The 11,979-nt window shown below is 61.8% G+C and overlaps 2 protein-coding genes across 2 annotated transcripts; one reads left to right on the top strand and one right to left on the bottom strand.

Moving 5' to 3' along the window:
* Window positions 1–2,823: 2,823 nt before the first annotated feature.
* BAG4 (BAG cochaperone 4) lies at window positions 2,824–8,304 on the bottom strand. Its single transcript, XM_086477131.1, has 4 exons — window positions 8,230–8,304; window positions 5,986–6,246; window positions 5,402–5,644; window positions 2,824–4,316 (listed from the first exon to the last, which is right to left on the bottom strand). The coding sequence occupies exons 1-4, from the start codon at window positions 8,302–8,304 to the stop codon at window positions 3,837–3,839; spliced, it is 1,059 nt and encodes a 352-aa protein (XP_086333257.1). The 3' UTR covers window positions 2,824–3,836.
* Window positions 8,305–8,535: 231 nt separating this feature from the next.
* Window positions 8,536–11,554, top strand: LSM1 (LSM1 homolog, mRNA degradation associated). The gene is made up of 4 exons (XM_086477133.1): window positions 8,536–8,581; window positions 9,001–9,069; window positions 9,897–10,012; window positions 11,162–11,554. Exons 1-4 carry the CDS (start codon window positions 8,536–8,538, stop codon window positions 11,330–11,332), a joined length of 402 nt encoding a protein of 133 aa, XP_086333259.1. The 3' UTR covers window positions 11,333–11,554.
* The last annotated feature ends 425 nt before the right edge of the window (window positions 11,555–11,979 follow it).

Genomic DNA, 11,979 nt, shown 5'->3' with positions numbered 1-11,979 from the left:
CCACGGGGTTCTGATTTAACGTTTGTTTCTCAATCCTTCCGTGCCCCTTTCGCCTTAGTGCAGATTGAGAAATCCTCTTCTGACGGTGGGTGCTGCTCACAGAAGCGGCAGGCAACCCCGGAATGAGAGTTTGGTTTCTGTAGAGATGAGCCTTGTGATAAACAGAGACAGGCTTTCTAATTGGGGGTTTTGTGATGTGGGTGGATGCTGTAAGATAACACAGCTGCTGAGAATCGTCATCCCAGTGCTCCCCTCTGCAGCGGCGGTCACTGGTTAGGAAGACCGAAGGGCCAGAAGCGCCACAATCCTGGTTTGCATCTGTAGGCAAACGGCTGCAAACCTGGTCCGTGCAGCCTTGCCTGCGCAGGGCCCACGCCAGCCCGGCGCTGGTGCAGCCCCTGCCCGCACCTCTGCTGCAGCGCCTTTCTCCCCTCAGATCGCCACCCGAGCCGTGACCCACTTCGGTCCCGCTGCAGAGGAGACGGGAGGCGGCGGGGACGGATGCGGTTACCTCAGCAGGAGATCTCTGCGGGCTGCGGTGTGGAAGGTATGCCCTGCTCCCTGCTCTCAGCTCAGCTCGGCTTTGGGGGAAAACACCTAAAACCCACCAGCGGCCTGAGGGACGCAGAAACGTCAGCCACAGCCACGTCTTCCCACAGAGCTGTTCCAATAACCAGCCCCGCTGCAACGATAACCTGCCATTTCAGCCCACTTCTTCGTGTTCTTTCATGTGCTTTTAACTAGAGGTTTACATAACCCTCTGCCAAGTCCTTCCCACACGCAGGGACTTAAAGCCCGGAAGAGGAAATATTGTAAAGGAACACGTTACCTCGATAGGTTCAGCACCAAAACACCAAAGAAGAAACCCACCTCCCTCCTTCCTCCCAGGTTTCGTCTGGCTCGTATGCCACACACAGACTTTCAGTTTTTCTTACCACCAGATAAGGTATCGTTCTTACCACGTCTCCACAGCCAGAAACCTTTGTCCCAGTCCACAGAGCACTGGTGATACGGCAGCGGAGTGTACAGTTTTTTTCTCCTCTTCTAGCTGACTGCATTGCAGTGCTACTGAGTTTGCAAGGTACCAGGCTTGCTCCACTCCCCTCCTTGCACAGCCAGCACCTCCTTACCTCCTCCCTGGCAACTGACAGGGGAGGGAAATGCGGATTGGAGCAAACAGGATGCAACAAACAATGCAGTTTTGTGCCTGATGCAATTCTTGCTACTGAAGCAAATACAGAAAATAAAGATTCAGCCAGCTCCATGGATTCCAGACTAACTGAAGCTGCTGCTGGCTGCTCCTTTTCACGTACCTGTAAGCAGTGACTTGCTGCACTTCTGCTGATACCCCATGACCTCAAAGAAGTAGCAGGGCTGACACAGCAGTGCCCTGTCTGTCCATTGCCACTTTATTCAAGTGACAGGAGCAGAAAGGGCTGTGAGAGCCCATCGGTGGCGGGGAGGGAGACCTGCCCTAGGGTGAGGTCGCTGTGCTCATGTCGCAGCCCTCGGGGCTGTGTGCAGGGCTAACGCTGGGCTGCAGTTCTGCCCGTTATGAAGGGCTTGATTCGGCAAAGCACGGGGAGACCCTGCCTGCACCGCCAGCTGGCCCTCACAGCTGCAGCAGCTCCCCACGCTGTAGAAGCAGCTCTGCCGCCCGGATCCTTCAGTTCTTGACTCCTCTAGAAAGTGACGGGTTAGGTCTCTTGGGGTCCTTGCATTCCTTCTTTACCTTTTCAGCTCCTTCACAGCCTTTGAGAGACAAACCTTGCGAGAAACGCCGAAGGATCAGAAGAATAGGACTCGGTGAATCTGGAACGAGTCTGCTAGCAATGCTATAGCACAAGGCCTCAGCTTTCTGCCCCCACCCCAAGCATTCCTTCGGAGTGGTTGATAGGTTTTGTTGCCCGTATTCCCTTTCAAAAACCCTAAACAAAGTTATTGCTGTATCAGGCTAATTCAGTGAACCCACAGCGGTCTCTCAGGAAAGATTCCAGGACGTTAGAGGCAGCATTTAACCAGACTTTCAACCATAAGATAAAACGAAATGGGTAGAGACACCACAGTGCTGCTCTTCATTCCTCTGGGTTTAAAGAGCCAGCGGTAGCAGGGATGGTTTCCACACAAAAAGCAACCAGCCCGAAGCACGGATTAATTCCTGGTGGCGCTGCCGACGCCGCTGCCTTTATCAGAGCAAGAAAGGTGGCGTTGACTGGGGCTGGGCCCTCGCTTTGTGTGCGCGCCGCTCCGTTTGTGGTGATCTGCTGTACTCCCAGGACAGCCCCGATCCTCGGGAGTCCTGCTGTGTCCGAGGCACGGGGAGCTTGGCCTGGCTGCCCTCTGTCTGCCCAGAGGACGAAACAAAGCAGCAACCAAGCATTTCCCCACGCCAGCACAGTCAGCGCTCTCCCGGCTCCCCTCGGGCCCGGCCGCTGCCGCAGGTCACGGGCACCTCCAGCGAGCTGCGACGGCCGGTCCCGTGCACGCAGCCCGCCTGGGAACCGTGTGGGCACAGGACATCGGCTGGCCGCCAGCCCGCCCGGGGCACTCCTAGCCTCGGGCGCGCCAAGACCCCTTCCAAAACACGGCCGCTGGCTCTAGAGCCAGGGCCGACGGCTCCTGGAGCACCCGCGCTGCTTGGGAGGCGATGGGGGCCGCTGCGCCCCCGCACCCGCCGAACCAGCGTTCCCAGAGGCCCCTGGCTGCCTTCACCCCGGAGCTCGGCCGCTGAGACAGCCCGGCTGGCGTCCGGGTTACAGGCAGGTCTGAGTTACACAGCCCTGCCCACACCTTCTTTTTAAAGAAAAGAGACTTTGAGACGTCTTAATTACAAAATAACATTTAAAAGTTGTCAGGATTTATTGTCTTGTCTCACACAGTAATGACTCACATAACGTGTTGTAACCAGAAGGTGAACTGTAGGCTGAGCCGTTCCCTTCCCCTCTGTCCTGCGCAGGGCCACCAGTGCGGCCTCTGCAGTGGAATACAGAACTTGCAGTAGGTGGAAGGACACTACAGTTAAAAAGTGGATTTTTACCCATTTCCAAGCATCCTGCCGTTTCGGGTTGCTCTGCTCTGACATCGCTCCTCTGCGTGTACCTCTCCTTTTCGGTGGCAGAACCGAGATTCCCAGGCTGTGTTCCCGTGCCCATGGGGGACACCACGGAGTGGCTCTTCACGACAGAGGAGGAGCAGCACGATGTGACATCTGCTTGCATTGACGGGCTGCCAGCGTGGTCCCTTCCTGCAGCACTTCAGTGTCGCTGCTTGAGTGCACTAAACCAAACAAAACCCCACGATGACACACGAGTTTTTACGGCGAGGAAGCTGAAGCTGAAAATACAGGCAGCGACTGCCAAGCCCGGAGTCTCGGTTTGTGGCTGCGTGTTGCAGTGCCGTTGTGACCACGTCTGACAAGTGTTCTGGCTGTCCAAAGAGCTGCTGTGGCTGCAGGAGGCACCTGCAGATTGGGCCTGGTTTGGGGAACTTTGTACAGTCGTTTTCTTCCTGCTGCTGAAGAGGGTGCGGACCCCCAGAGACCTCTACAGCCTAAGTACCTCGGGTGGTTCTGCTTTTCCAAAGCCTGGAACAAACAAACAATTCCCTTTGCTGCTTCAAACCTCTTTTAATTGGTCCATTGCCAAGTTATTTGTTGGGGCTGGGCTTCTGGGTTGGGGTTTTTTTGGTGGTTTTGTTTCGTTTTGTTTTTTTTTTTTTCACTCAGGGCTTATTGCTATTCCGTTATCAATAGTGCGTAGCAGAAAGAGCTGAGATTTAACAGAACTAAAACTCTTTGGAACCTCAACAACAAGCTGTGTGTTGTGGCTGATGTGCTTTCACAATCCCTTTCTCTCCAGTTTTTCCAGTATGGCCTGAATTCTGTGGACGGACTCTTTCCTGGCCTGCCGAACACTGTCCTGGCCACCAGTCTCGATGGAATCCAGCTCCAACAGCAGCTTGGTCAACATCTCCTCCAGAAGCCGGTAGGATTTATCTGTCTTTTTCCCTACGAATTCATCCACCTCTTGCTCCAGCTGTTCAGCCTCCCCCAGAACGTGGAGGATTCTCTGAATCTCTGGCTGGATGGCTGCAGAATTTGTTGGAGGCTGGTCCCCGGGTTTAAAGGCAGCCTCCCGGTTCCCAGCCAACAGCTTCCGAGGCGCGCTGTCGTACATCTGGGGCTGTGCGCTGTACTGCACCTTGGGGTTGGAGGGGGGTGGCTTGTGGTCACTCACAGTCCCAGGGTGCTGGTGATTGACGTCGGAGTAGTAGTTGTGTGGGTTTGCGCTTCGCTCAGCTTTGTCGTAAGCAGTATCCTACAGTCAGGGGGAGGAAAAAACCCTTTTAAGTGCATTTCCCTTAAAGCCTGGGTTTTAATCTCTCGTCTTCCACTCAAAAGGCAGGCAGGGCTGAGGGGACCGGGCAGCAGGTGACACTGTGACTGCTTTGAGGTGTGCATGCCCGGGAAGACAGGGCAGACCAGGTTAGGCACGACGTTATCAGGGATCTGGGCGGCATTTTCTAGACGGTCACATCGTCGTAACACATCACTGGCACCCCGTGTCCTGCCAAGTGGGCTGGTTTCTGCGAGAAGTCCCAAAGAGGGACACGGTACCTACGCTCGGGTCCCTGGCCGTTAAAGAGCGGATCCCCGGCAGGAGGCACGTGTCTAGAGGAAACGGCGGGAGCCACCCAACACACTGCCATGAACAGGGGAGATGCCAAATAGGTTCCGGCATGGTCCCCTTTGGACAGACCTGAGAAGATGCTTCTCTGCAGGCAGCACGCTTCCGAGCTGTCCCCGAGTAAAAGCAGCCCCCATCCCCACATCCCCCCCATCAGGGCTGCTGCTGCTGCACGTGCCAGCGCTGCTGCCTGGGGACCAAACCTCTGGAGAGAGAAAGCTGAGATGAAGAGACCCCCCCCCAAAATACATCCTTTCCTTCTAGTTTTTTGCTGAAAACATTCCTCAGTCAAGGATGACTGTGCCCAAAAGAAGCACTTGCAGAGGAACACTGGAGTCTGCTGTGCCAGGCTGCCAACTGACCCGAGGTTTGTCCCCTGCTCTGTGGGGGGATTTCTGACAGCGTTCGCTGCGTGAGAGAAAAGAGCTGGACAGGCGAGACGAGGTCTGACCCGTGCTGAGACCTGCCCTGGGACATCTGGTACCTCCAGGACCTTTCTGGAATTACAGCCGTGGATTTTGGCCTTCTGTCTGCAAACAGGAGATGTTGCTGGCAGTACTCTGGATACCTGCTGCCTTGTCTCTACCTAAACTGCGCTCGGAGAAAGGGGCATTCCCGGGAGACAGAGGCCGCCTTTGCGGGAAGCCGTATGACCTGGCGGGCTGACCGCAGCCGGGCCCCGGCACGGGCACACGCCGCAGAAGCATTGACTGTACCTTTGAGTCCCACGCGGGAGGGTGGGAAGGAGCAACGCTGCCGGTCCAGGGGGGATGCGATTCGGACACAAACGGGTTCCCATGCGCCGAGGCTGCGGGCCAGGCGTAGCGCGGCTGCACCCCATAGACGGTGGGGGCAGCCCAGGTGTCCTCCGGGGGTCTGGGCTGCGGCGGGGGGCCCTGTGCCGTGACGCCTGGATTGCTGTCTCCGTACGGATACTGCGGGATGGGCATTCCCGGGGTCTGCAAGAAGAGAGGGGAGCAGGCGTTACCCCTGGAGTCACTCCAATCACCGCTCTCCCTCCAGACGGCCGTGGGAAAAGCCGCAGTCTCAGGCTGGCTGCCCGATTCCCGCTTTCCTGGCCCACAAGTTCGGAGTCTCTGGAGAAGGGGGTGATCACCAGTTTTTACAAGCACTAAAGCAGGCAGGGCAAGCTGCTCAAGGCTCAAGAGCCATCAGGATCCAGCGGAGGAGGCACCGTGGGCTTTCCCTCTGCTGCAGCCCCATAAAACAACTTCTCGTGCCCAGCAGCTGCACCCACGCCGGGGCTGGACATCGCTGTGGCCGGTGCCCGGCCTCTTACCTGCGGTGGGGAGTAGCCAGGAACCTGCTGCCTCCGGAGAGAGGACCCTTCGGCGGGGCAGTCCGGCGGGGTGTAGCTCCAGGGGGGAGCAGGCGACGGGGGCCGGTACATGCCCGTGGACTCTGCAGGGTAGGGGGTCCGCGGGGGCCCGGAGCAGTAGTACCCCCGTGTCTGCGGCAGGCCGGCGTAGTGCGGGGCAGTGCCGGGAGCCGGAGGGTACGGGGGGCTGTAGGCTCCGTTTGCGTAGGGCGAATCCATTGCCTGGGGAGGAGGGAAGAAGAGGAAAGGCGATGGGCCACGGACATGGGGCAGACGGGCTCCAGTCCGGCCCAGCAGCAGCCTGGGGAAGGAGAACTGGCCCTTCCTGCAGCGTCTGACTGGGGGCTCCTTCGCCCCCAGGCTGATTTGCCCCAGTTTTAGGTTCTCCCGCTCTAACGTGGCTTTCCGTTGGCCACTGTCAATAAACGCCAGCCCGCCTCCCGTTGTGGTCCCGCTGCCCTCGCAGCACATGCGACGGGAGACAAGCCATGGCGGGGGCGTTACAGGGGGGGAGACTGGTCTGGAGGGCGGGAGGGGATCCGCGAAGCTTAACCACGCTCCTCTCAGCGAAGGCTCAGGAACAGGCGTGCAGTTCCTCACAGCAAGAGCTCCAAGGAGGTTCAACCACATCAATGTGGTGGTGGATGCAAAACACTCGAGGAAAATTCCTTTCTTCTTTCACTGTGCAACCAGAAATGATGCAAGTGGACGAGATCTACCAGTTCTGGGGCCCGAGGAGCAGGGTGTTCAGAGCACCGAGCCGCAGGTCGGGCTGCGGCCGTGGGAGCAGTCGGGTTTGAGAACTTGTCACGTGGAAGGTCTGTACCTCCAGCACACGTGTGAGAACTTACCTGAATCGTTCACGTTATCAATGTACATTGACCACGAGCTTCCGTCTAACCACAGAGGAGACAATCAAGCGTCAGGGTTTCAGGAGCTCGGGGGTGACTCCCCGTAGCTTTGGGCAAAGTGGTTTTTTGCCCGTGAGCTGTTTCATGGAGGAGAGATTGTATCACTTATGTGCTGGGATTTATGAAAGAGCCGGATCAAACCTACACGTCCCATAGGATTAAAACAAACCCCAGTTACGCCTGGACAGCAGACAACCCCTTTGGAAAGAGTAAAGCCTTTCTCTTCACGCAGTATTGGCACAATGGGCCCGAAAAAAAGCTATTGCTGCACTAAACCCAACAAATAATAGATCTGGGAAGAGCAAGTCACGGGACCGGGGCACAGCGGGACTGGGGACGCTTTTTTCGCCCCTCTGCCCCTGAGCTGCCGCCCTGGCGCGGCCGGCCCCTTCCTCCCGGTGGGGTCTGTCTGCCAGTGCCACCGCTGGCACCTTCGGCCTGCTGTGCCCTGGAAGAGGGGACGTGGCGGGGCCGGATCCTCCACCCCGCACTTGCCCCGGGGAAGAGGCAGTTGTGTCTGTCGGTGAAGGGCCGGTTTAGCTGGGACTGGGACCGGGACCAGTCCTGGCCGGCGATGCCCAGCTCTCGGCAGCGAAGCCATCAGGGACGGCGCATTCCCCCGGTGATCCCTCCATTAAAATACGCGCCCTAGAAATGTCACCTTGAACTGGATACGAAGGTAAAACTTGGCCGCGTTCCGTGTTTCCATCCAGCTGCAAACCCCTGCCCAAACCTCCGCGGGCCGGCGGAGCAGCTTTTGAGTGAAAACGGCTCCTTTTGGAAACCGCGCGGCGGGAGCGGCAATAAACGAGTCCGCGGGACCCCGGGAGGTACGAGACGGGCTTCGGGATCCCGACGGCGCGTCACGGCGCGGTGCCATTCCCCCGCGCCTCGGGTCGGGTGTGTTTTAGGGGCTCAGGTGAACGGCCGCGCAGCGCTGCCCGGTACAGCCGGGCTCCGTCCTCCCGCCGCTGCCCGTTACCGGCGGGCGGAACCGTCCCGGCCAAGTCTGTAAGGCGGGAAGCTCAGCTGCCCGTTACCGGGGGGCAGAGGCCACGCCGGCAGCGCTGCCCGGCCCTGCCCGCCCTCCGCCCCGGCGGGCAGCCCGCAACGAGGCGGCGCCCGCCCGGCAACGGGGCTCTGCCCCGGACGGAGACCGCGGCTGCCCCCACCCCGGCCCCGGCCGCCCCGGGGACGGGCAGCGGGCGGGCTCCGGCCCCCGTAGCTCGGCTCAACGGCCGGGATCGGGGCGGCCACGTTCCCCCCGCCGGTCCCCCGCCGCCCCCGCCGTTACCTGCGCAGCCGGCGGGCGGGGGGACCCGGGGGACCACAGCGGGCCCGGCTCGGCGGCGCGATCGCGGGGCTCCATGGCCGCCGCCCCGCCCTGTCCCGCCACCAATGGCCGCCACCCGCCCCGCAGCCAATCGGCGAGCAGGCCCCGCCGCCGGCGGCCAATCAGCGGCCGCCCCGCTCGCACGGCCGGCGCGGCTTAAAAGGGCAGGGCCACGGTGGGTCCCGCCCGGCAGCGGGGCGGTTCCGGGGCGGCGGCGGCGGCACCGGCGCATGGCGGCGCTTCCGCTGGGGGCGGCGCGGCGGCACCATGAACTACATGCCCGGCACGGCCAGCCTCATCCAGGACATCGACAGTGAGTGCTCCGCGGCGCCGCGCCCTCCCCGCAGCGGGCCCCCCCTTCCCCGAGGGCACCGTCCCCACGGCGGGGGGCCGGACTCCCCGCTTTCCCCACGGACCTTCCTCCCGTGGGGCGGCCGGACCTCCCGTTCTCCGTGGGTGCTGCTCCCTGTGGGGCGGCCGCACCTCCCGCCCTCCGTGGGTGCTGCAGGACCTCCCGTTCTCCGTGGGTGCTGCCCCCCGTGGGGCGGCCGGACCCCCTCATTCCCCGTGGGTGCTGCTTCCCCCCCGTGGGCACCGGTCCCATTCGCGCCGCTGGGTGGTGAACAGCGCAGCGCTGGTTTCCCCACGCTGTATGGTGGGGGGGTGATGCCCACGCGTGGCCGTGGCTCACTCACGCACCCACTCACACCCCCCTCCCTCTCCCTCCCGCAGAGAAGCACCTGGTCCTGCTGCGGGACGGCCGGACGCTCATCGGGTACCTGCGCAGCATCGACCAGTTCGGTACGTCTGCACCGGGGCTGCCGGGGGGCTCAGGCCGGGCTTTGGACGTGCTCCGGTGCCAGCCGTGTGCGGGGGCTGGCGGGGACGAGGAGAGCCCTGGGGTGCCCGTTCGCATGAGCTGGGCGATGCTCCCTTCCAAACGGTGGCTTAACGGTAAAGAGGGAGTTTGGGTTTGACGGGAGTTCCCTGTTTTGGGGTCCCCCCTCGGTGCAGCCACTGCCCTGCCTGTGGTGACGGCCCCGCTGCCCGTCGGCCTGAGCAGGAGCCACCGTGAGTTGTAACGGGGACCGGTTCAGTTGTGCGCGCAGTGCCGTGATGGCAGGTCGCGGTTTTGGAGCGCGTCTGTGGTGGTGAAATGCCCGCGTGTGCCCCCGGGCTCGGTGCTGCACAGAGACCTCTCCCAGAAACGGGTGCTTCCCCTCCTCCCGACGGCGCCCAGCACTGGTGCGCTGGCATTCCTTTTTGGGCAGAAATAGCCCGAGACACGTGCGGGTGATGTTGGTGCTCACGACCTCGGTCCTTGCCCAGAGCCTGGAGCACCAACAACGCGTTTGTCTTCTCTGCTGTCGTCGGCACGTGGTGCTCGGCTGGGCTCGGGCTCTGGGCTCGCTGTCCCGCCCGCGCAGGCTGCGGGAGCTGCCCCGTCTGTCCCTGCAGCCGCTGCGGTTCAGCCGGGGAGACGGTCGGTGCCTTCGGTGATCCGGCTCGGGACCCGCCGAGAGGCGTGGAAGCACCCGGGTTTTCTGCCTTGCCGGGATGAGATGTTCTTGACAGCTGGAAAACACGGTGAAACACGGATTGTTTTTCCTCTCTCTTGATCGCTGCAGCAAACTTGGTGTTGCACCAGACTGTGGAGCGCATCCACGTGGGCAAGAAGTATGGGGACATCCCTCGAGGCATCTTTGTTGTGAGAGGCGAGAACGTCGTTCTGCTGGGGGAAATAGTAAGTAAGGGGCTCCCGCTGCCAGCCCAGGGCAGCAGCTCCGCTGCGGTCTGGGACTGAGCGGGTGGTGTTTGCGGTGACGGGGCTCCAAGCAGCGCTGCCAAGGTGGACACCAGTGCTGGGTGTCCGTCTGTCTGTCTGCTGCAAGGTACAGTCACCGTCCTGCCACAGGGGCTGAACTTTGAGCCCCCTCCCAGAGCCAGTTCAGGCTGAACCGTCATGAAAATGCCCCCGAGTGTCAGGGCAGGGGCAGAGGTGTCGTCCCGCAGCTGCAGCTCCTCTGGGGCGACGCAGGCTGGCGAGCAGAGGGGGCTATGGGGGAGCCCTGGCCTGTGTGTGGCATTGCTGGGGGCTGTCATTAGCGGCTGCCCGTGGGGCTGTCACCTCCCTGCTGGCTCGGCACCAGGGGACACTGGGACAGGCTCGGGAGGAGTCGAGCGCCGCCTTGCTCGCTGTTCACTTTGACCCTTTGGGCAGAGCTTGGCCTGGCTGCGCCCTGGGAGCCCCTTCCCATGGGTGGCTGTGCTGGGGGTCCCCAGCTGTCCCGGGGGTCCCACATCCCCACCCATCGCGGTGCCTCCAGCACCTCTTTTTGCATTGCCCCCACCTTTTGGTGGGCTTTGCGCCAGGGGCCTCCAGGGCTCGCCTGGAGGAGACTGTCACCCGTGACTGTGACCCAGGGAGCACCCGAGCGCTCACAGCGCCGAATCCCCGGGCTGCCCTCGAGCAGGCGAGCCCAGAGCTCGGGAGGTGGCCCCGCCACGGCTCGGCTGCTCGCCTGGGAGCCGTCCCGCTCCAGGGACTTCGGCAGGAGCGGCAGAGCACGTCGTCCGTGGCGCAGCTCTGCGGGAGCCCAGAGCTTGGCCCAGCCCCTGCGGGAAGCGCTCGGACGCCACCGAAGCCCGGGCACACGAGAGGGGGGTGTTGGTGTCCCCAGGATGTGGGTGCAGATCCACCGCAGACCTTCGCTGTCCCTGCTGGCTTTCGGCCCCTCGAGACCGGCGCTGCCCCGGCCGGCGACCTGCGCTCGGCAGAGGCGACGTCGGCCCGTGGGCAGGGCTGTGCCCGGAGCCCCCCGTGGGCAGAGCTGCGTGTCTCAGCCGTGGCGGCCGGTGCCTCGCGGTGCTAAAGGAGCCATTTCTCCCGCAGGACCTGGAGAAGGAGAGCGACACGCCTCTGCAGCAGGTCTCCATCGAGGAGATCCTGGAGGAGCAGCGGGTGGAGCAGCAGGCCAAGCAGGAGTCGGAGAAGCTGAAAGTGCAGGCGCTGAAGGAGCGGGGCCTCTCGGTCCCGCGGGCGGACACCCTGGACGAGTACTAGATGGGCCCCCCCTCGGACCTCTCCTCCGCGGCAGAGCCGGGGGTGCTGCGTGACCTGCCCGTGCGTGGGCAGATCCCTTTGGAAAGGCGGTTTTTATGTTCGGATTGTGTTTTCTGTGGCGCAGATAACGGTAAAAAAAAAAGAGAACAAAACCAAACAAGCCTTTGGTTTCTCCTCGCAGAGAAGGAGGAGAGAAGGCGTTCGGCTGCCCTTCGAGGTGGCCAGGTGTGCTGGGGAGCGCGAGCACCCAGCGAGGAGGCAAATCGCTCGGTCCTTGGCGTTTGTTTGCTTTTTCCCTCCTCACATGACTCTGGGTGAGGGTTTTCCTTGACGTGTAAATAAATCATTGATCTCCACAACGATGGTTTTGCCTGTGTTCAGGACCTGACACTTGCCCCTCTCTCGGGACGGCCACCCTCGTGCCAGGTGCTGTGCAGGGGGGAAACGGGACCCTCGGTCCTGCTGTGGGGCGGGTTCCCTCCGAGGAAAGGCTTCAGGATGTGGCGAGATCCCTCCCTGTGGGATGGAGAGCGGGACCTGGCTCCCCCCAGCCAGGCTGCGGCTGCTCCCCTGCAGCTGAGCCCACTAATTACCTGCTGACGAAGAGCGGCCGCAGCTGGGCTGGCCCTGGGGCCCCGGCAGCGTCT

The sequence above is a fragment of the Leptosomus discolor genome, chromosome 23 (assembly GCF_034619465.1).
Source record: "Leptosomus discolor isolate bLepDis1 chromosome 23, bLepDis1.hap2, whole genome shotgun sequence".
Classification (NCBI taxonomy): Eukaryota; Metazoa; Chordata; class Aves; order Leptosomiformes; family Leptosomidae; genus Leptosomus; species Leptosomus discolor.
Note: the sequence above shows the minus strand (reverse complement) of the source record. Positions and strands in the feature narration are given on the sequence as shown.